This window comes from Melopsittacus undulatus, chromosome 5, assembly GCF_012275295.1.
Source record: "Melopsittacus undulatus isolate bMelUnd1 chromosome 5, bMelUnd1.mat.Z, whole genome shotgun sequence".
NCBI lineage: Eukaryota > Metazoa > Chordata > Aves > Psittaciformes > Psittaculidae > Melopsittacus > Melopsittacus undulatus.
The window spans coordinates 72,355,594-72,379,699 of record NC_047531.1 but is presented as its reverse complement, the minus strand read 5'-3'; the positions used below and the strand labels follow the sequence as shown (position 1 = coordinate 72,379,699).

General features: G+C 45.6%; 1 protein-coding gene across 1 annotated transcript; it reads left to right on the top strand.

Moving 5' to 3' along the window:
* Positions 1-15,074: 15,074 nt before the first annotated feature.
* CYREN (cell cycle regulator of NHEJ) lies at positions 15,075-16,149 on the top strand. Its single transcript, XM_034063109.1, has 3 exons — positions 15,075-15,246; positions 15,337-15,403; positions 15,745-16,149. The coding sequence occupies exons 1-3, from the start codon at positions 15,122-15,124 to the stop codon at positions 15,976-15,978; spliced, it is 426 nt and encodes a 141-aa protein (XP_033919000.1). The 5' UTR covers positions 15,075-15,121; the 3' UTR covers positions 15,979-16,149.
* The last annotated feature ends 7,957 nt before the right edge of the window (positions 16,150-24,106 follow it).

The following is a 24,106-nucleotide window of genomic DNA, read 5'->3' as shown; positions in this document are numbered from 1 at the left end:
GGAGCAGCTCTGCTCTGGAGCCAGGCAGAGAGAGCTGGGCTGGGGCAGCCTGGACAAGAGAAGGCTCCTGAAGGGGAGACCTTAGAGTAGCTTCGGTGCCTAAAGGGGCTGCAGGAAACCTGGAGAGGGGCTTTGGACAAGGGCCTATAGGGGCAGGCCAAGGGGAATGGCTTTAACCTGCCAGAGGGGAGACTGAGATGAGCTCTTAGGCAGAAGCTCTTCCCTGTGACGGTGCCGAGGCGCTGGCACAGGATGCCCAGAGAAGCTGTGGCTACCCCATCCCTGGCAGTGTTCAAGTCCAGGTTGGACACAGGGGCTTGGAGCAACCTGCTCTAGTGTGAGGTGTCCCTGCCTGCCCATGGCAGGGGTTGGAACTGGATGAGCTTTAAGGTCCCTTCCATGAACCATTCTATGATTCTATAGAATGTAGAAATGGGAAGGATAACTACAGGCAAATTACAGACCAATTGGTGAAAGCAGAGGGTAAATGGATTTCCTCTCTCGGCAAGGTCAGAGGAGCATGTGCTACAATTACCAGACATACCTCTGCTCCACTCTCCTGCTTCCCAGTCACAGAAACCTCTCTTTCCTTTTTGGTCTTGCAGATGAAAGGAAGAGGCTAAAAAAGTCTTCTGGAGCTCTTGAAAAGGTCTGTTCTGGCACACACAGTGTCCACACGGCTGCACGCTGCTCTGAAACAGAAGGGTTCTTATATTTACCTAAGAACAAGAACTGGGTTTTTCTCAAAGCTCAAGAAACCACTGATGTGGGTCCACAGCATCAACACTGATGAGGCCGATAGGCTAGTGTGCAGCCTAAAAAGCACGCATGACCAGGGTTCAGGTCACATGTAAAACTCACTCAAAACAGACACTCATATCGTGCAAGCAGGGTATTGCTGCAGCAGCCGTCCCTTGAAGAAATGGCTGGTTTTACAAACCTGTCTATCCTTACATCATCTTTATGTTCCTCCTCCTCATACATATGAGCATAAATTGTTAACAAGTTAAGCTTGGATTCTGGAATTTTAATAAAGGTGAAGACACCCAAAGGATTGCCCAGGAAAGTGACATTTCAAATGGACAATGTGGGAAAGAGACGCTCATGGGTGAGGGGTGGAAAGGCAAAAACCCAAACCATGTTTTTATCTCACTGCCAATGGAAAAGGCAGGACTTTCAAAGGTCACCCAGGCTGCCTGATGACATTGTGTAGCACCCCATGTAGCTGTTCCCTGTTTCACACCACAACCAAAACCGCAGACAGAGGCAACAGGCAGGAAACGAAACACAGGACAGGAAAGTCCACTTAAATATTAAGAGAAAAGGTTTACTCTCAAGGTGGTCACTGGAACAGGTTGCCCAAAGAACTTGTAGAGATCTCCTTGGAGATGTTCAGAGGGAACAAGGCACCAGAGGCTGAGCAAGGGCTTGGAGTAAACATCAGGAAGTCCCTTCCAACCTCACCCACTCTGTACTATCCATCCTAACAGCAATGGCTCCCAAAGGTCCACCAGCAGTATCCAACCTGACCCCTGTAAGACCCAAACCAACACTGACACTACCCAACCTAACACTTCCCTTATATAAGCTAACACCTACACCTGCCAAATTTTCCTTCCACCACAAACATTCAAGTCCCTGTAAATGTTAACAAACCCTTTACACCTCCCACCAGATTCCCAGTATGCTGGTGTGCTTCTTCAGAAGCCTTCCCAGCCAATAAAACTGGCCCAAACTAATAACACTTGTTATTTAGACAGAGCCACCCTTACTTGGGATCTCTTCCAAACAGACTTCAGCAGGAGCATAAGGAACAACATCTTCTCCAGATAGATTTGAGTCTGATCTAAACATAGGTATTTTCTACAGAAAGCCACGCTTCAGATGCCTCATCTCTATCTATATACAAAGCTAACCCCAAACATCTCAGTTGCTTCTGGGTAACACATGATGGTAACTTGCAAACCAAGCAGGCTGCGTACCATGTATAAGAGCACACAGATATTACTCACCGTCAGATGTTCGAGTTCCTGGTACGCAGGGAGAAGATGGAAGGCATCCCAGCAGTCTTCCTGGGATGTCCCCTGGTCTTGCTCTGGATGAGAGCACACAGACAAGAGTGGCAATGAGGCTGAGGGAAAATAAACGAGAATTGACATCAGCCCAGCAAAAGCATGACTACGGGGCTCTGAGCCTATTGGCCCATACAATCCAGCAGCATCAAAGCTCTTTGAAACAGTGGGGAGTGCCAAAAAGAAGCAACCACTTTGGGGAAGGGGCTGGAACCCTAGAAAATGGCTTTAGACTTTTCTGTTTCCCCCTCTTTTCCTTTGAGCCTTTTACTTACTGCCCGTGCACGACCGGTGTCGCCCACACGCTCTGTTCCCTGCGGCACACAATGGCCTATGCCTGTGGAGCTGACTCAGACCTGAGGCCGAGGAGGACTCTTCGGTGCTTACGGGTGGGAGCTGCCTTCCAGAGGAACAGAGAGGAGGATAAATAAAACCGGCAAACTGGGAAGCGCAGGGAAGCAGGGGAAAATTGCTGTTCTTCCTGGTTTACAGGTAGGGAAACTGAGGCACGGACGGCTGAAATCTGTCTGGAGAAGCTGCCGCTGGCCATCCCCTACACAGGCTTGCTCAGCATACTGGTGGCACCGCTCCGGGTGCCTCCGTGTGTAGGGGATGCCCAGCACCAGCTTTCCGTAGCGGCTCCCCAACTGTGGGAGCGGGGCTGGACGCTCACGCTCCGTGTGCTGTGACTGAGAAGTATAATATACCTATAACAATATAATATAAATATAACAGCCCTAAAAAGAAAGCCTTACAGAGACACTTGTTAATGCACGCACCGGGAAGCCTTGAGAGGTCCTGATGCTCTGCACTCAGCTGATTCCATTACGGCAAACATCCCAGCACAACAGCACAAAACGCCACAAGACTCCAAAGCTACAAACACAAAGCACAGAGCACAGTCCAGAGAACTCACCCTGCTGAAGCCCGAGAGCTGAATGAGGTCCTCGCGGCAACACTGCGCCTTTATACCCCAGGCAGCACCCACAACCCCTCCCTCAATGACCTGGGGCAGAGATGGGGCAAAGCAGCACCTGGGGTAAAAGAGGTAGGATGAGCAGTGCTTTCCGGTTTGGCTGATGGCTGCAGCCCAGGAGGGGGTCCAGGGAGAAAAGGATTCTTCAACAGAGCAAACCCCAGCGTGCTTTATCCAGAGAACAGCCTAATCTCTGGGTACCAGAGAACGGGCACCGGAGAGGCCGTGTGCAGAACTCCCTCTGAATTTTAGGTGGCCAAGCGAGGGCAGGAGCTCTGTGTGTGCAGGTGATGCCTGCGGGGTTTGCAAAACCAAAAGAACTGCTCCGAGGAGCATTCCTCGGAGGATGGAAGCCGGGCGAGGAGCAGCAGCTCCGGAGCCCGTTGCCTCTGTGGCACCGAAAAAGTGAGCGTGTGCTGCCACCATGTGTTCGAGTGTCGGTACTGCAGGTGGTGGAGGTGGGGGAGCGGAGGGCTCTGGACGGGAGGGGGGGGCCGCTCTGTCGAAAATTCAGCATTGAACTGGGGGGTGACGGGGGAGAAAGCGGCTGAGGGCCGCTGTCTGGTACTACCGTGTGTCCTTCGTGCGGTAATCCGGGTCGGGAAAGCGGAGGTACGGCGCCGAGAGACGACTGGTGCTGCCATTATTTGGCCAATACTCGGTACTGCACACGGTGGAGAAAGGCGGCTGAACGGGTGACGCCTCAGCCAATGAAAGCGCAGGGAGGGCCGTGCTAGAAGTGATTGACGGGTGGCTCAGCCAATCAGAGGAGTCAGGAGGCGATGTCAAAGTCAAATGGAGGTGGGGCGGGACTCGGAGTGATTGACAGGCCCACAGCCAATCAGGGGGGTAGGAGGCGGTGTCGAAGCGGGGCGGGAAGAAGAGTGATTGGCAGGGCCTCAGCCGAGCTGCTCCGTACCGAGCCGGACCGTTCCGTAATGTGCCGGACTGTGTCGTTTCGAGCCGTTCCGTGCCGAATAATGGGTGTTAAGTGGACTCAGCGGACGCTAACAGGGGGGCAATGGCAGCTGTCGGCTCCCCTCGGACCCCATCGAAGCCACTCCGGTCCCTTCGGGCGGCTGCCCCCACCGTTCCTGCGGCTTCGGCTCCGCTCGGTTCCCTTCGGGCGGCACCGCAGCTTCGGGCGGCTTCGGCTCCTCTCGGCAACCCTTCGTGCGGCTCCGCCCCTTCGGGAGGGTTCGGCTTCGCCTCAGCCAATCAGAGGAGCGGGGGGGGCGTGGTCAAAGAGGGGCGGGACTAGGAGCGAGTCACGTGCGCCGCAGCCAATCAGAGGAGTGGGGGGGTTCCCCCCCGCATCTCCAGTACCTGCAGTACCGAGCTGTGGACACAGGATGGCAGCACCGAGCAGTGCCCTGAGCTACGCCGTGCCCCCCCACCTGCACCGCTCCCCTCCCCGTTGACAGCCTCCGGGGACCCCAGCTGCTGAGTGGGGACAGTTTGCAATACTGGGGCTGGGGCTAAGTTGCTCAGGGAACTTTTATTCGAGATTCTTTCAGGCTTTTATCGCTTTGTGTTTGCTTTGTAGGGATTTATAATCACATTCTTCTCATTTGCTTTTTATTTTCTTTACACGTTTTATTTATTTCCTCTTTCACTAATGTTTTTTTCAGCTGTCTTTGCTTTTTAGTCTCTTTCAGTAACTTTTTTTTAGGCGTCCCATACCTAAAATGAGATAAGAAATGGGCAAACAAGGGTTAGAAAATGAAAAAATGGTTCAAAACATCTTACGAATGGTCCAAAATGGAACACAAATGGCCCAAAATGGATTAAAACAAGCAATAAATGGGTAAAAATCGGTTAGAAGTGGGCAAAAATGGCTTACAATGGGTTAGAAGTGGATAAATATGGGACAGAAACAGCCATAGATTGTTCAGAAATCGCCCCTCAAAAAAGCTTTAAAGGGGTTAGAAATGGGAAAGATGGGTTAGAAATTGCCAAAAATGGCTTAAAACTGGTAAGAAATGGGCCAAACTGGGATAGAAATGGCCACGAATTGTTTAGAAATAGACTAAAATGGCTTAAAATAGGGTAGACATGGGGAAAAATGGGTTAGAAACAGGAGGAAAATGGCTTAAACCAGGTTAAGAAATGGGCAAAAATGTGTTTGAAGTGGCAAAAAAATGGTTAGAAGAAAAATAGTTTAGAAATGGTCAAAGTGGCTTAAACCAGGTTAGAATTGGACATAAAACGGGTTGCAAATGGCTTACAATGGAATAAATCTAGTTAGAAGTGGACAAAATTTTGTTAGAAATGGTCAAAAATGGCTTAAAGCTGCTGACAAATGGGAAAAAATGGGTTAGAAAAATAAAAAGGTGGCTTAAACAGAGTGAGGAAAAGGCCAAAAAAAAAGATGGAAATTTTAAAAAATGGCTTTAAAAGGGTTAGAAGTGACCAAAAATGGATTAGAAATGGCAGAGAGAATTTAGAAATAGCAAATAAAAGCTTAAAACAGTTTAGAAGTGGGCATAAATGAGTTAGAAACAGCCATGTTACGGCATCTTCTTGAAATCAGGGGCCAAGTACACACCTCTGTCCCTGTGAGTGCTGCCCAAGGCTGCCAGGAAAGCCCATCTGTGGAATAGATAAAGCTGCTTCTATATCCACTGAATATGCTCCATGCAGGGGATCTGTTTCCATTTCAGAAATGCGTCTACCTCTGAAAGCAGACTTTGTATGTGGTACAGTTCAAAAGCCAGGTAAAACCAGCAACTGAACCCTTGACCCATTTCCTCCCCCTTCACCACCCTCGCTACACATATTTCTGGTTCATACGCCTGGGTTGGTTTTTTTTTGTCTTCTGCATTGGTGTTTCTCATAGATCAGGGGGCAATGAAAATCTAACGATTGCTTTTAATTGGTCTGCTTTTTGGTTAAGTTTTCAGTATTTTCCATGGTGGTTTTAGTTTCATCCTGTTTTGGCTTGTGAAGTTCAAGAAACTTAATCAAGACTTAAAGATCTTTATAGTCCTGTGTAGCCTGTTGGAGAAGAAGTACAGTTTTGTATCTTGGGTTGTATTCTGTCTTGCTGCCTTGGAATTTTATTGATGGGTGCAAGTGTAGTGCCTAAATATCATTACATAAATTCTGACAGACTCGTTAAGCCTCTAATTTTTTCCAGTCTTTCTGTTAACATCCCACAGTACTTCATTTACAAAGGCTAGTCTTCCATTATTGTGTCATATTTAAGTCATTAAAGTTGACTTTAAAGTTAAAATTTTTTAACTTTAAAGTTAAAATGTCAATTTATGTCTTCTTTTGTTCCAGAAGAATATCTGGCAATATCTCTCTGTAGGTCTAGACTTAACTCTGGAATATAGTAAGCTTCTGTTATGCAGCTGTTTAAAGAATCTGCAAGCCCACAATAACCAGTGTTATTTTATATAATGCTACCAAATATGATTGTAGCTGGACAGATTCCTACTTTTTGCCAGAGTAAAACTTGAGGACAAAAGGCATTGGACAAAATTGTATTTCATACTAATCAGCTTTACATTTGCTGCTTTCTTCAGAGAAGATTACAAACCAGTGCTTACTGGAGTCTTCAACAGTTGTTCTGAAAGCTGTGACTCAAAGTGTTTGGGGGCTAATGACTGTTTGCGTAATGTGGTATGATATTTGCTTTTACTGTTCAGCAGTCTGCTGCACAAACTCCAGATTATCTCCTGCCACTGTTGAGAGGTGTTTTTCCTCCCTTCTGTGAAAAGTTAGGGAAATGAGTTGCCCAAATTACCAGTTCCTTCGCAGGAGTGAAAAATGTACAAGAACAGAGAGTAGCAATGCTGATGTATGGTTAAGCTGGCAGGCCTGGAGAATAACAACCAGAGTATAAGGAACTAAAATGAACTGCTGCATCTGCCTGAAAGCTCCTCTCCCCTTTCACACTGGGTAGTGTAGGTCTGGCCTGAGGTGCCAAGTAGTTGTGAATCCTGTGGAGACAGTAGTGATTACAAGTAAAAACTTGTTTTAAAAGTAAGTTTATAAGCAAATGTTGATTGCAATCAAGTGTTCAAGTGGGGGTGAAGCAGAGATGTTTGCAGTATTTGAGGGGTTGGGGTTTTTTTTGGTTTTTAGATACTTGAACACCTCTGGCTAATAAGCCTATCTGATTTGTATTTACAGAAGCAGCAAATTACTACTATGTAATCATACTGAGATCTGGAGCATAAAACATGGTTGCAGTCCCATTGGCGAGTACTGCCAGCTCCCTGAATGGAGATGCTCTTGCTACGACATTTGCTATCTGAGTATAAAGGAACTTCTTTCAAACCACTTTCAACTCTGATGATGGAGCATGCATAAAACTGTGTAACAGCTTGATATAAGGATGTCATATTTTACCAACAAACAGGATGACATCTTGTGGTATTGCTATTTCCCACTTCAAGAAATAGCTGGAATTCACTCCTCTCAAAAGAGCAACGTAGACTTATTCCACCATCTACCAGCTAAGTTATCTGTTGTTTTCTCTACTTTTGTTCTCTCAAGGGAACATCTGCAATGACAGAGGGATGATGTGTGGTTTTCCCTTTTTCAGTAACATTTTATATGGCTATTTGGTTTTGGTATCTGGAAAAAAAATAGTATGCTTAAAACTTCAACTCTCATATGTAGCTGAAAGGTGTTGTGAGTTCAGGTAGCTGGTTTTTAGCAGAAGTCTTCTAAAATAAAGAAACGAGCTCCTTTTTTAAAATCCAGCCTAACTGGAATTTTCAATTCAAGATATTTATTCAAAACAAACCACCCAGTCTCTGTTCACGGAAATGTGTGCCGGCACTGGACTGAAGGGTGCAAACTGAGAAATGGTCAATGCACTCTCTCTGCCCCTTGTCCTTCCGTCCCCTTTTGATCTTTGAGTTAAAGTATCTCGAAATGGCAATACACTCAAGTCTTAAAAACAGCAGTGCTTCGTGCACTGAAGTGTATTACTGTAGAAGTGAAACAATCAAATGAGTAAGTTCTCTTGTGTAGAACCTCTTTGCTCCCTGTTTTAAGGAGAAAAAAGAGGGAAGAAGTAAGTAGTATCATTTAAAAGGACCACCTCTTTGCTTCAGTCTGTTAACTCATTTTTCCCTTCTTCTCCCTTTTAGGCACAATGTGTCAAAGGACTTTGAAATAAACATAGAAGTTTACAGTTTGGTATGTATCAGTTCTTGCTAACAAGATGTGTAAAGGAGAATGAGGTGGTGTACTTTCTTAATACCTTCTTGCCTTACAGGCACAGAGAAAAGAAGTTCTGAGCACTGATAACAGGAAAAAAGGCAAATAAATCTAAGGTAAATGAAACAACAAAATTAGTATGTTGTATTTCAACAGCAGGTACACTAGGAAGACTGCAGTGTCCAGGGAGAACTGACTAACGGTCTTAGAAAATTTGTTGCTTGCTTTTATTCTTCTCGTTATTTATTGGAGCATCTGCAGCAACAGATGGGTTATGGAGTCCTACAACTATTAGTAGACTGGACCTGCAGCACCTGCTTGAGTTTAAAAATATATTGGAGGGAAAGGAGAAGTCTTACTAGTTCAGCAAGATTATATGCTTTGCAAACTTCTGTTGGGTATGGTGCCTCTGCTTGTGATTTAGTGCCTGTGTTCTCCGCTTTACTTAAACACCATCAGTCAATATGTCTTACCTTGCAGTTTGATTTGTCTTAAAGGTTCTATTGATCAATTGCAACACATCTGTCTTTCTTCCTAGCCTTATCTAAAAACACTAGATGTTGGTGGTTTTTTTTTAAGCAAACTTTTATGTCCAAGGAGTTATTAAAACTTTTCAGCTGGGACAGGGTTCACGTTTCAAGTGCTTGTGCTTTATTAAGGCTTTGTGACCCCAAACTAGCCAGTGGCTTTCTGGAGATGCTAGCTTAATAAAACCAAGAAACTTCAGTGTCTTTTAGAACAGCTGCAGTGAGTACTTAAATCGTGTCTCTGCAAACAGATAGAAATAGCTCTTAATCGTAACTTTCATTTGGCACAGTGAAACGTGCTTCCACCTATCCCCCAATAAAACCAGTTTGAAGTCCAGGGTTTCTTTCCTGTGCTGTAGTTTAGGGGAATCTACTTAAAACCTAATGATTTTGTGTCCCTGTAGGTAAGTTGCTGATGTGGAGTTATAGGTTTGCTGACAGCATATTGCATCTGCTTTTTGACAAGATTCTTCAACTTTTATTTCAGCTTCAAGATTAGATAATAGGTCCCCTTTTTTTCACACAGCTGATAGGGGACGCTAAACTTCTGCTGCCTTTAAGTGAGGTGAATTCTAAGGTGAGGAATAATTTTCATACTCAGGCGTGTATGGTAGGACACCAGCATTTGAACACAGTCACTGAGATACTGAAAAGTGCCTCTGTTGTTGTAAAGGTTACCTGTTTCTGTGTAATAGGAACTATGTTTGATGTATTTCGTATAATATTTAGGTTTCCAGTTTGAGTGATGATAAACCCAGCATGTCTTAATTAAAGCCAAAGAGCTGTCCCTTTACAGCATGTCTTAATTTTCTTGGTGTTACTTTGTTCTTGTTATAAGCATGGAAATATGAATGTTGATACTAAGTGCAAAATGAAAACAATAGCAAGGTCCCCTTAATTCTCTAAGCACTGAAGCAATAAAAGTTGCCTATCAAGAGGCATTGAATGGACTAGGCTGTATCCACTCATGTCCACAAAGCACATTTCATAGCCACTTGTAATAACAACCAGAAAGCTGGAAGTAGAATTGAAAATCAGTGTGTGAACTAATCCCACTCCCTCATAACGAAGTGGAAGTGTCTCAGGTACTTGAGCTGAAACCTGCATAAGTGCAAAATACAAAACTACCTGTGGAAATCCATCTGTCCTAGTCCATCATTGTTGCATCACCCTTGCACGATAAGGATATAAATCCAGTACTGCTTATGAACCACTTACTAAGTCTAAAATCCTTGACATTACAGGCTTTTAGCCTAAAATGTAGTGGTACTGGTTTTGGTTTTTTTTTGCTTTCTTAGCAGAATGCAGTCATTTGGGGAAGGCGCGTTTCTCAGTTTACTGTTGCTTGCTGTTGGCATTTTACTGGGATCTGGAAGTCTCAGCAAGGACTGAGTGCAGCCAGCAAGCCATATGTGGCAGCAAGTGTTGCACAGTTGTGTGATTCCTGTTATAATTAACTTGTGTGTTCTTGTGTGAGTCCCACTTTAATAAGGTTGTATGTTCTCAGTAGAAGAAAAACATGATCTCCCTGTTTCACAGGCAGGGATTTCACACGGGTCAAAAGGCTGCATCTGAAACTAGAGGTTTTAAGTCTGATTGCTTTAAAATAATCCTTGCTACCTGAGGTTTTAGCCTCCTGTTGTGGCCAGTAAATTCCCTGATGTCATGGTTGCCTGCAGCTCCCTGGCTAACAAGGTCAGGCTCCTCTGGAAGCACACTGGGGAGGGGGTGTTCAAACTACTGCGTTATTGGGGCTGCCTTCCTTCCAGCTTAGGTAATTTGGAAGCCACTGATAGGAACAGTTCAGAGTGGATATGTCTAGAGGAAGAGGATGACCTGCAATATTCAGCAACCTTCCTGACATTTTCTGACACTTGCTATTAAAGCATATTAGGCTCAATATGCATTTGTCTCATTTTCAAAACCCTTTCTCACATGTTTGCTCAATAACAGTTTCCAGCATATTGTACTCTTGTGTGTTGTTAATGGCTGGAAATCATTTAACAGCTGAACTGCCTGCTTCAGTGTTAGCCAGGGTATTTGACATCAGTTTTCTACTGGTGCCTGCTAAAGCCGCAGACCTCTATTAGTAGGCAAGGCACTAGCTTCCATACTTTTGCTCTTTATGGCTCTATACGATGTGCTGGCTTAACTACTGCTCCAGACAAAATAGGTTGTTTAGAGACTTCTGAAGTGGAGCTGAGCAACTTTGCCAGTTCTGCTGTAGTGGTTTCCCCAGTAATAGATAAGACGAGACCAAGAGCTCTGCACTGTTCCCGTTATCTCCTCTTGTATCACTGCTGTATACTGGCAGTTGTCTGGTTGTGTTTGCAGACCTACTGCAAGACTCTATGCAGCTTCTTTAATATTTTCTTAGACCGCAGTAGCTGACAGAGCCCGAGGTTATTTAGCTAAAGCATGCCAAGAAGCAGGAATGAGCCAGCTGTGTTTTCCAACTTTGTTTACAAATGTTCCCTGCTCTTTAGGGAGCTGTTGTTCCCCCCACACCCCATTGCCCGAGTATTTTCATTTGCTTTAAAAGCAGCTTGAGCTTTTGTAGTCAGACACATGTGCGAATGTGTGGAAGTAACAAAGGATGCCTCATGTGTTCTTTGTAGTGTGCATTCTTCTTTGAAAAGGTGAATGCAAGATAGTTTGAACGATGCAGGAGATCAGGCACCAAACTTGGAAAAATAGAGGGGGGTTTCCTCTCTAAAATTCAAAGGGGATATAGTACAGAAAGCAAGTCTTATGTAAGTGTGGGAGGAGAGAATGGGAAGAAGGCTGCAATTGTATTTAATGACAGAATGAAGCACTTGAAGTGATCAGCCTCTTCTGTTTCTTTCCCCACACCTCTCAGATTTCTCTTTCCAATGAGTTTTAAAACTGCTGCTGCAGAAGCCGAGACAAGCAGAATAGAGCAGTACTGAGCTGCTTGTCTCCGATGGAAATGGTTGCCATAAGGACAACTGGTCTACAGAAGCAGCAGAGGTTCAAAATGTAGCACTAACGATCTCTCTTTGGTTTAGAAACTACTGTGATGGCCTTCCCTTCTGTTTACTGTGTATACACAGAAGATGGATTGCTGATGTTTACTTTATTCTGTGACTGGGAGTTATTGGTACCATCGGAGTGGGAGGTAACTAAAAAGGTATTTACTATAAGGGTCTGTGAATAAAGTTTGTGTGAGAACTGAATGGGGGAAAATAAGATGGCCGAGGGCAAGCCCAGGTTGGCCTCTATGCCTGCCACCAAGAAGCACAAACATACCTTGGCTGTGGGCAGCAACCTCACAGGCCAGAGGGGTGGAGGTGTATGTCATACTGGACCTCTGATCATCTTATGGCTACTGTACCTATCACAAGTACGAGCCTCCTCCAATTACACGGAATGTATAAAGACCACTTTGAGTGGACACTTGACTACGCAAACTTTATCACACCCATTATCAATGCAGTGGGACCCCACTCGAGACGTATACCCATAATAATACAGAGTATGCCAGATGTAATATTAAAGGCAAGATAATCTGTTATGATCCTAAAACGAAGGCGAAGGAATAGTGGTTGGAAGTGTGGTCACTGGGGAAGGATGGTATAGTAGTAGGGCGAACTGAAATCACTAATCTAAATAATCCAATAAGTGTAATTTTTGATGCTTGTGAAGCAATAGACAGTGGTAAGTGGTCAGGAGAATGTGGAAGTATGGAATGGGTACGAACCTACTCCCACGAAAGAAAATATATGTACTCCTCTTGAAGATACAAATCTAAATGGGCAAGTACTGATTGTACAAGGAACTGGAATTATTGTTCTTCTTGGACCTGTGTTCTTTGGACCACAGATTATTCTCCAGGGAAGTATACCAAGAGACTGGAGGAGTTAGGATACTGGGTAGTTAAGCTAAAGAGACTGACTGTCCCAAATGAATGCAGGAGAAACCAGTATAATCCACTGAACCTAACCATAAATAAACCCGGAACTTGGAATGAGGACTGGAAAAAAAAAGCCGAACACACTTTTGGCCTGCAGATTGACACCACTGGTTCAGACCCAGGAACTCTAGTCCATATGAAGATCCGGGAAGTTGTACACTCAGACAAGGAGGAGGAACTACTCTTCCATTCTTTCTATCATGAAATGGAAACTGGAGCCAAATATGAAATTCCCACAGTTGCCAGAAATTTGTTTGTGAACCTGGCAAAAAAAAAATATAGCAAAAGTACTCAATATAAGTAATTGTTATGTGTGTGGAGGTACCAATATGGGGGAACAATTGCCTTGGGAATCGAAGGAAATTAATATCTCTGACAATAATATATGGAATTCAAGCAAAGTCCAGAGAGCAAAATAATGGGCATTACAAACGAGTATTACTGGCCAGAACTGTTGACAGAAGCCCCCTGGGAGACAAAGGAGGAAGCCAGTGGGAGATTTAATTTGTGAAAACAGTAGAATTTGGAATGAAACAGTAAAAAATTTAATAACTTGGGGCCATCCTTCAGATACTGCAGAAGGGGAAAAAGTTGGACTTTAAATAAGAATCCTGGGGATAAGTGGGAAGCTCCAGAAGGACTATATTGGATCTGTGGAAAATATGCTTACTCTGAATTACCTGGAAATTGGACCGGAACATGTGTTTTGGGAACCATCTGGCCGAGTTTCTTTTTGTTACCAATACGTAGGGGGGAACGATTAGGGGTACCAGTCTGTTCTGATGTATCTGAAATATCCTGTGCTAAAAGGGGCCTTCAGATTGGAAACTGGAAAGATGATCAGTGGCCCCCAGAGTGAATCATTGTATACTACGATCCTGCCTCCTGGGCTGAGGATGGATCCTGGGGATACCAGATTCCTATATATATGTTAAATTGCATAATTAGGCTGCAGGCAGTCCTGGAAATTGTGACTAACAAAACTGGTGATGCATTAACTATATTAGCCAAACAGAACAGCAAAATTTGTACAGCGGTATATCAAAATCGCCTAGCCCTGGATTACCTCTTGACCCAGGAGAGGGGTGTGTGTGGTAAATTCAACCTATCTAACTGTTGCTTACAGATAGATAATGAAGGAAAAGCTATTGAAAAGATAATTACTGAAATGAAAAAGGTCACACATGTTCCCGTTCAAACCTGGAGAGGATTTAACTTGGATATGGAAAAATGGTGGAACAATAACCGGTGGAACTTCGGGGGTTTAAGAGGAATTCTGCTGAGTCTTGTTTTGCTAACAACTGTTTTACTCATTGTACCTTACGTTGTTCCCCTGATGAGTAGAATGGTTCGTAGGACCATAGAACAATTACGGTTTGAGATAATTACTCCTGAGGGAGCAGAATCTAAAATCAGAATGTTAAAAATTCGGTCTCGTGATGATTCCTTTGAGGAGGCAAAACTAATCTTTGAAAGAAATGAGCGAATGAGAAAAGCCAGAAATTAAAACTATGGCTCAAGCCAAATGGATTAAGAAAAAGGGGGGATTGTGATAAAAACATAAATGTATTGGCTTTCGCAAATCATAGGTGTGGTTATGTGGATATAATTATACGAGTTTATAGTAACAAAATCAAAGCTCAATATAGACATAAGATGAGCAAACCGGAGTCATATAATAGAAGAATCTGTAAAGTTAAAAAGAAGAAAGGGGGGGGGTTTGCATGCTTTACGGAAGTAAAGCTAGTGCCTGTAAAATATAAAGTACTTTTTAGCTTAGCTTATGTTGTAGAAAGAGAACAATGTTTATATTATTAGCCTGTGGAATTTAGTGCCCCCACTAAATGTGAGTTAACTGTTTCACACTGGTCCTCTAAAGTATCTTTAGTTTTAAAGAACAATGTTTGTGTTGTGAGTCTGTGGTGAGATAACAAGATTTAGTGACCCCACTAAGCATGAATGAGTTATTTCACACCATCCTTCTACTTACCAGTTAGTTTAGAGACAGAGCCTCCCAAACATCTGCTAGCTTGGGATACTCCTTGTCTGCCCATCCTGCTATAAATCTTGCAGGAAGGTCACACTGTTTCAAATCTTTGCTAGTTATCAGAATAATTACAGATATGGCTGGTGTTAGTGAGTTGTGTGATTACTGGGGCGTCCAACTGGTGAGCGGCCGTAGGAGAGGAGTGGGCAGTAAGGGCGTTTATGGCTGTGAGCGTCGGGGGCCGCGAACCGCTGCTGCTGCTCGACAGCACTGAGCTCCGAACCCTGCTCCCCTCCCTGCATCCGGTGAGCGCGCTCGGCGCGTCACGGAGGACTGATGACGCCAGAGCGAGCTGTGCCTCTGCCGGGAGCGCGCTCTGCCCCTGCCGGGAGCGCGCTGTGCCCCTGCCGGGAGCGCGCTCTGCCCGCTGAGGCTCCCGTGCCGGGCATGGCGGAGGCGGCTCCACGGCGGCGGCTCCTCCCAGCCTGGATGCGGACGGCGGGTGACGATGGTCCCGCGGCCGTGGCCCCGGTCCCCGCTACAAGGCGGCGGAAGGCGGCGGCAAGGCCCAGGTAGTGACGCTGCAGCTGGGCCTGGGGACTCGGGGAACCGTGTCCGTTCCAGGCCCGCGCTGAGTGTCGCCCTCCCCATGCGGCGCCCAGAGTGGCGGCGGTGCACTGCATGAACGAGGCGGAGCTGGTGAACGTGGCCCTCGCGGTCCTGGCCGAGGTGAGCCCTGACCCCGACCTGGAGCCGCGGCCCTGGCCCTGGCGGGGCACGGGCAGGAAGCGCTGCCGCCCGTAGCTCCCGGGCGGCCCCTCTCCGGGATGCGGAGCTGGGAACAATGCCGAGCACCGCCCGCGTTTCCCGGCCCCCTTCCTCCGTTTCTCGGAGGCTGCCGGGGCTTGAGCAGTGCTCTTGTCCGTCGGCGCTGCGGGACAAACCCAGCGGCCCCTGAGGACCGGCGAGGGGTGTCCCGCGGGGTGCTGGGCTGTCCTCATCCCCACCTCCTGGGGGCTCCCGGGGCGAAGCCGCGCACAGCCGGGGCTGTTTGTTTTCCCTTTCGTCAGAAGCTACAGCGCGAGGAAGAAGGGGAGAAGGCCTGTTCCCGGAGGGAAGAGGAGCAGGAGCTCCAGCCAGCGTCAGGCCAGGCTCCTGGAAACACAGCCGGCACGGGGGGAGGCAGCGACCGCAGTCCAACCCTCCCATCCCCTCCTGGCGCTGGTGCTGATGCAGAGAGGACAGGCTGGGAGGACTCTCAGAGTGATGTTCTGAAATATGTCAGGGAGATCTTTTTCAGCTAACGCTGTCCCCTCCGCGGCTGCCCAGGAGCAAAGGGGACAGCTCGGAGGATGGTGGGAGGAGGGTGTGGAGTGGGCTGTGTATCTGATGTGTTGGTGGCCTATGGGGCTGGCAGGATTGCTCAGCATCCTCTTCCCGGCCTGAAGGGGGGATGAATAAACCACATGAGGCTAGTGCAGGTGCAAGAGCCTTTATTGAAATGAAGAATCAGTCCAACTAGCGTCACACACATCCCCCACACCAAGACCACAGGCAGAAGTTGTGAAAGCCAACACGTTTGTAAGGGAGGTTAACCAGGTTCCCAGCTTCCCACAGCAGTGCATAGGGCATCAAGGCCAAGGTCCCGGCAGCTTTAAGGAGGCTCAGTGCACCTCTGTTGCAGCAGCCCCATCCTGGTGCCTGCATGCTCTCTTGATACCATGGTAGAGCCTGCTGTGGGGACGCCTGCAGCAAAACATGGGGGGGGGGGGGGAGGAGGAGCACCTCTTGGTTGTTGCATTTTATGGCACCCTTCCCAAAATGAGCTCTGAGCCTGTGTCACTGAGGTCTTGGGACTCCCCTTGCAAGCGTCTCGGTCCTGCCTCTGGCCGTGCTACACAGGTGTCACTGGGTCGAGGGGGAGCAGTTCTGGCCACGGCAAAGGTGGCTTAACAATGTCCTGGGCACGGACCAGCACTGGGAGGATGGTATGGTTCCATTAGGCCTAGATATGCCCTTTGCACCATGGTCTCATGTTGGACAAGATAGGCAGGTGATGGGAGGGGTGCAACACACTGCTGTTTGCTAAGGATGGGGTTAAGAGCTATTCTGAGAAAATTCTTTTTCGGTTCTGGTCAGACAAGGACATCCCTTGTGATCTTTACTGTGAGGGTGGTGAGGTACTGGAATGGGTTGCCCAGGGAGGTAGTGAATACTCCATCCCTGGCGGTGTTCAAGACCAGGTTGGATGAAGCCTTGGGTGATATGGTTTAGTGTGAGGTGTCCCTGCCCATGGCAGGCGGGGGTTGGAACTAGATGATCTTGAGGTCCTTTCCAATCCTAACTATTCTATGATTCTATGATCTTTAGACTACTGAGTAAAATGCAGGCATGACAGGGTCTGAAGTGTAGGGCTCTCCTGGCCTCCGCCCCACCCCACAGCTCTGGGACTGTTGATGTCATTGATGCCACTCGTTGCCAACATCCACATGCCGCTGAGGCCCTTGTGTGCCCATACGTTTCTGGGTACAGCAGGGCTGATCACCCACAACCCTGATCCCTACTGAGGCTGGCAGACATGGTGTTCCTCTGTCCTGGTTGCCTGAGGACCAATGCCCTGTGCAGACAGGCAGTTGCCCACCACAGAGAGGCACCCCAGACTGGCCTGCAGTCTCTCATTCTCCTGTGAGGCCCAGGGAGATGGGTGCTATGGAGACAGAGCTGCTATTGCTATTCTCCTTGCTCCTCTCTCAGACTGCCTGGCAAACCCAGCTCTGGCTTCTCTTCCAGAAATGTGGACTGTCCTCAGTGCCCTCTTGGAGTCTTCTGCTTCCTGATGAAAAACAGCCAGGTGGCATCAAGAGGGGGTGTCAGTGGCTGCAGAGCCATGTGTCATTGCAGCACTGGCCACCCAGCTCGGCACAGAGGTACAAACACAGTGCAAGAAGCTCGGAGATCTTGGCTTCAAGCTCAGCCTTCAGTGTGAGGTTTCTCAAATAACCCACTTCCTGCTTTTCCAAGCATTATTCCCTGTGAATCATTTACCACCTTCCCTCAAGGAGTTCATAACGTTGAATTTGCTCTCTCTCCTCCATTGCCCAGTGGTTTATCATTGTGACATCCTGGACATACCAGGCCATCCCTTGTGGATTTCGTACCACCCCTGAGTTTTTAGATCATCAAGACAGTTTCTCACTGGGAGTGCCTGAACTGATTCTGCAGATATCATGCTCTTCCAGTACAGCACCTAAGCCGCAGGAGCAGACCTAAACTGTGAGATCTACCACTAAGGTGCTATTTGGGTTTGGAGGACTATTCATGCAGGGTCACTGTTGTCTTAGAAGGCTTCTTGGGAAAGACACGGTGCTTCATCCTTTGGCTCTCCCTGGATTCTTGTCTGTAGGTGCCTACTCATTTGCCTTTATGAAGAAGAGTATGCTACATGAGCCACAAAGGGTCATATATGCTCAAGCCATACTCATGAAATCCTGAGAGACTCCACCTGGGGGGAGCTGTCAGATCCAAGCTCCTTGAGCACTGGGAATTTTGATTTTTAAATACTTGGCTGCCCCTAGAGTGGCTTTGCCCTGGAGTTTTGAGCATAAATAGTCCCTTGTCTTTTGTCTAGGGGGCTCAGGACACAGATCTGTCACGGAAAGTTGAGATCGCAGACAGCCAGCTTGGAGAAAATAAGGAATGTTTCTAATGGCAGAAAAGTTCTTGACGGGCAGAAACCTTGACTGTGATTCCCTTGACAATATTTTTTAAAATGATCTATTCCCACAAAAACCTTTTGTTTTGACACATTCACAATTTCTACTGGAACGAAGCAGAAAATCACCAGCTCTCCCTGAGTTCCATTGAGTGAATGTATTATTCATGGCACCCTAAATATTACCTCTCAAAACTGAAATGTCCCAGTCATTTCATTCTGCACATAATCTATGTTTTCCCAAGCCTGTCTTCATTTTTGTTGCCTGTCTGTAAGCTTTTTGCCACATCCCGTTTTGATGAAGTAATCAGCACAGAACAGGGATTCAGAGGAATCTCTCTCATCGATTTATACGAGGGTGTTCACTTCCAGTATCATTTTCAACGTTGCTCTGTCTGCATCCTAACATTCTGTTTGCTCTTTTGATTGATGCCATGTATTGATCAGAGACTGTGACTGAGTTGTTCACAAAAGTATTCAAGTCCTTTTTTTCCCCACTGTGGTTGCAGGTAATTTAGAGCCCTGTAAAGTGATGTAAGCTGCATGAGTAGGTCAGATTATTCTTCCCAGTGCCTGTCACTGTCTTTTACTTCTGAGCCCTGTGAAACAGGCAGGAAGTGGTTCTGCAATCAGGCTTACACTGAAGGATCACAGCTTGAAATTTGGTCTGGGACTCTGAGCACACTGCACCAGCAGCCATCTGGGAGAGGCGTGGAAGAAATGTCTTCCCCAAAGAGAACTGTCCTCTTCATCATCAAGTGTGCACCCCCATTCCTCTCAGAGTTACACACCGGAGTTGCAAGTTACTAGATGAGCAAATACTAAGAGGAAGGCCACATTTCCATAGTTTTCTCAAAGAGCTGTGCTTCAGAAGCCTAGATTTTACTGCAGACTGCATGTTGTATGATGAAATGATTTCCTTGTATTACTTTCAAAATCATTTGATACATAACTGGTCAGTGTTATGGTTTAAGATGAGAACTGGCAAGATGAGTTCCTTCATTTAAATTGCTGATCCCAGTCTCATAAAACTGTCTGTGGTGTTGTCATTATTTAAACCAAATCCGCACATTTCGCTTACTCACTCCCCCCCCTTCGCTCCCCCAACTCCCGGAGAGTCAGGAAGGAGAATCCAAAGAATGTGGCCCCCACGGATTGAGATAAGAACGGTTTAATTGCTAAGGTATAACACAAATCACTACTGCTACTACTACTACAAATAATAATGATAAAACAAACTACAAGCAAAGAGAATACAACACCTCACCAGCCACCGACCCATAACTCACCCCACCCTGCCCGACCGAGCACCGACCGATACCTCCTCCATTCCCACCCAGCGCTCCCGCCCTTCCGGCTCCCTCCCAGTATGCATCCTGGGCATCACGTGCTATGGTATGGAATACCTCTTTGGCTAGCCTGGGTCAGGTGTCCTGTCTCTCCTTCCTCCTGGACTCCCCTCCTCCCTGGCAGAGCATGAGCTCAGAAAAAGGCCTTGGACAAAACCAAACATTTGAGCAGTAATTCAAAACATACTTGCTATCAGCAACCGTTCTCAGCCCGAAAGTCAAAACACAGCAGTGCACCAGCTACCAAGAAGGAGAAAAATGACTGCTACTGCTCAAACCAGGACAGGTGTTTGCTTAAATGTTCTGGTTTTAAGGGATCTGAAGGCTTCATGAAAAAATAATCTCTTGGCTGCTGTGGAAAATCTCTGTGGTTTGGGGCTTTTGTTGATTTTTTATTATGTGCTTTTAACTACCCTTTCTCGCACCACCTATTTGCTGTGAGGTAAGCACACCAACCAACCAACACAGACTGTCTCCTACAGACAAATACAAAGGGCAAATAAAAAAAATAAAGAAAATAAAAGAGCAAAATCTATTTTTTTTTGCCTTAAAAATGTTTAATAATAGAGTGGTCAGCACAGAAATACATTTAAATAAATATATGTTCTAGATTTCATTCAATTTCATTTTTTACATCTAGTAGGCAACTACTGAGAGATCAGTTTAACCTCTTGGGCTTTTGCACTGTAACAGTTTGATTCTTGTAAAACAACATGGATTAAACTAGATTTCTTTTTCCAACAGCTGTCTTCCATCACATTCCCAGCTCAATTCTTCCTGCCAGTGGATGCTCATGAGAGAAATTTGTCAGCTACTAAAGCACCAAAGTAGGCAGGATTCTTTGCATACATTTATACCTCAATAGCAACACAACTTGTATTTCCAATTTACCTGTCAATTACTTCTTGGGAACCTACTGTCCAGGAGAGAACCTGCTCATCCTAGCTTGCTCAGTCATGTCCTGAAAGTATGATAAAAGCAAGTGTTGGGAGAAATTCTTCCTCCTAAAAGAGGAGCTTTACATATCCTACTGAATACTGTAGGATTGCAAAGGGGTGTAAAGGATTCCAGTATCTGAAGGGGGCCTACAAAGGTGTTGGAGAGGGATTCTTAATCAAAAGTTGTAGCAATAGGAGTAGGGGTAATAGGTTTAAACTTAAAGAGGGAACGTTTAGATTAGATATAAGGAAGAAGTTCTTTACTGTGAGGGTGGTGAGGCACTGGAACAGGTTGCCCAAAGAAGTGATAAATGCTCCATCCCTGGCGGTGTTCAAGGCCAGGTTGGACAGAGCCTTGGGAGACATGGTTTAGTGTGAGGTGTCCCTGCCCATGACAGAGTGGTTGGAACTGGATGATCTTAAGGTCCTTTCTAACTCTTAACGATTCTGTGATTCTATGAAATATGGTATAAATTAGTATTGTCTCTGAATAATCTCCTGATATTAATGGTCAACCCACTAAAAAAGACCCCAAACCCCAGTCTTATGAGCTACCAACACTAAAAATTCATCTGGGCCTCCAGAAATATCGAATTGTTGGTTTATTTTTCTTTCCCAAGGAATGATCTATATTGAAAATGATGAGGAATCAAATTTTAACTTCTCTATGACGCCCGTGCAAACTCCACTCTTCTCATTGATTTATTAGCAGCACCTTGGCAAACACAGGGCCTACAGTCAGGATTGCTGAGGTGTAGCTTAGCAGACTTTAACAGATAGAATCATAGAATAGTTAGGGTTGGAAAGGACCTTAAGGATCATGTAGTTCCAACCCCCCTGTCACGGGCAAGGACACCTCACACAAAACTACGCCAGGCAAGGCTTCATCCAACCTGTTCTTGAACACCAGCAGGGATGGAGCATTCACAACCTCCCTGGACAACCCATTCCAGTGCCTCACCACCCTAACAGGAAATAATTTCTTCCTTATATCCAATCTAAACCTCTGCTTTTTAGGTTTCAACCTATTACCTCTTGTCCTATCACTACAGTCCCTAAAAGGCTTGTTGTCCTGGTTTAAACCCAGTCAGCCACACAGTCTAGCTCACTCTCCGCTCCCGGAAGGATGGGGAGGAGAATCAAAAGAATGTAACTCCCATTGGTTGAGACAAGAACAGTCCAATAACTAAGGTATAACACAAATCACTACTGCTACCACCAATAATAATAATGATAAGGAAAATAACAAGGGAAGAGAGCACAACTCCTCACCACCTGCCCACAGATACCCAGCCTGACCGCGGCAGTGTTGGCAGTGATCTCCTTTCTATGAGCATCTGGATGGGAAGCTGGTCAGACATTAAATATAATAAAAGCAGCAGGGCTTTTGAACCTGTTACAGAAGCTGGATGTACCTCCTCTTTCTCAGTACTCTGAATTGACTTTTGTATTTAGCTTTCCGTCTGTAAGGAATGAGAGCACCCTTCTCTCTGCATACTTATTATATGGTAGGTTGCAGGCACATATCAGTAACCTCTGATTATCAACTCAAATTCACTCCTGTCTACCCAGTGTGTGTCACCTGTTTGCACCCAGGGGTTTGTTAACACATTTAGATTATGTTCTAACTGCCCTGGTTATAATATTGAACACAGTAATATTGAATAATATTGTTACAATTATCTTGAATAATGTTTGAGACTTGCTGCTCTAACAGAGTTGATGAAACTTTAATTAAGTTTGATTAAATAGGGAGGAAAAACTTTGAAAGTGGGAGGAGGGAAAAGTCTAACATAAGACCAAGAAGGAAATAATTGAAAACAGGGACATGATTGAGATATACAAGACAAGTACTAACAGGTGAGGGAGTTGAAGGAGAACAAGTCAAGAGGAAAAAGCATTTTGTGAATTTGATGTGAATAGGTGTTATTTTGTGGCCATTCAGTTTGGATGGGATGCTTACAACTACAGCTTATAGCCTACAAGTGGTTTTTATACGTTTGAAAGTTTAAAGTCAGCAAAGCAAAACAAACCAAACAGGTGAACAAGGTGAGGTTTTCAAAGAGCTTTTCCTGGAAATGCACCTTGAGATTGAGGACTTCTGTGGGTTCTTTGATATTTAATATCAACTCAGTACCTGCTGTGACTTAGGAAGAGGAAGCAGAATTAAGCAAAGGAGGTTAGTTTGATTTGGTTTATTTTTTCCTGTTGTAGCTGGCCACCTACTTTATAACAGCATTTTTGGGAACTGTGATATTTTGTTACAATCTTGTTCTTGAAGAAGACATGGAAGTGAACCGAAAAGGAAAACTATGTGAAGACGGGAGGGGCAGGAAGCGATATCTTGATTTCACAAGGACAACGTAAATTGCAGAAAGATTGGGGAATTCTCAGGAGGAGAACCCAAACACAATAAGAATGCAAATTCCAAAAACACCATGTAGGAAGTACACTGTAATACTTCAAAAGTGATTAAATTTTAATCCTTCATTATGTCTACTTTACTGCTTTGTTCTCATGCAGATTCTTGTACCTGACAACTGGACTCTACAATCCCAGCCCTACCCATCCTATTCCTGATTTCTAATCCTATCTATGTACTCCAGGGTTTCCCGAAGACATGCCAGCTTGGAAACTGCTCCAAGACAAAAGAAGAAAGACAATCTCCTTGCAAACTGTCTCTGCCTTTCCCATTCTTTATTCCTATTTAGAGATAATTTTACCTCTGTATGCAGGTCAAATAGTGCATATACACTAGAAGGGTTTCCAGTCTAGCACTGAAATATTTGGAGATGTGCCTTCCTCTATGACAACAGGCAATGGAATTCATCCCAATGAGCTGCTCTGAGCTCTATGTTTGGAGCTGAAAGCCAACAGCACCATTTTATTCCAAGCAATACCCATGCCAGTTCAGTGAACTATGGCAAGCGCATCCTGCTGTTCAATACTTTCTGTTTTAGGAACTGGGTTTGCATCCATAAGCATAAAATACAGAATCTTTGAATATGCATGGGCCAGGTTGAGATCTAATCCTGTGTCAAATTCTTCGTTATGAAGGAACACCAACTGAGGAAGTGCCATGGTTTAACCCCAGCAGGCAACTAAGCCCCACACAGCAGTTTGCTCTTTCACTCACTCACTGCCCCCCCCCCATTGACCTGTGGGAGAAAATCAGAAGGGCAATAGTGAGAAAACTCCTGGATTCACATGAAAACAGTTTAATAGGTAAAGTAAAAGCCACACACACAAATAAAGCAAAACAAGGACCTCACTCATCACTTCCCATCAGCAGGCAGGTGTTCAGACATCTCCAGGGAAAGTGGGCACCATCACAGGTCAGGAAGACAAGTGTGATAAACACACAAATGTATTGGCTTTTCCAAATCATAGGGGTGGTGGATATAACTGTACAAGCTTACAGTAACAAAAAAAG

Excerpts from the sequence above, each read along its gene's own strand:
- CYREN (XM_034063109.1), top strand. The coding sequence starts at position 15,122 with ATGGCGGAGGCGGCTCCACGGCGGCGGCTCCTCCCAGCCTGGATGCGG. Across the intron at positions 15,247-15,336 it reads AAGGCGGCGGCAAGGCCCAG|AGTGGCGGCGGTGCACTGCA; the intron begins GTAGTGACGCTG and ends TGCGGCGCCCAG. Across the intron at positions 15,404-15,744 it reads CCCTCGCGGTCCTGGCCGAG|AAGCTACAGCGCGAGGAAGA; the intron begins GTGAGCCCTGAC and ends CCCTTTCGTCAG.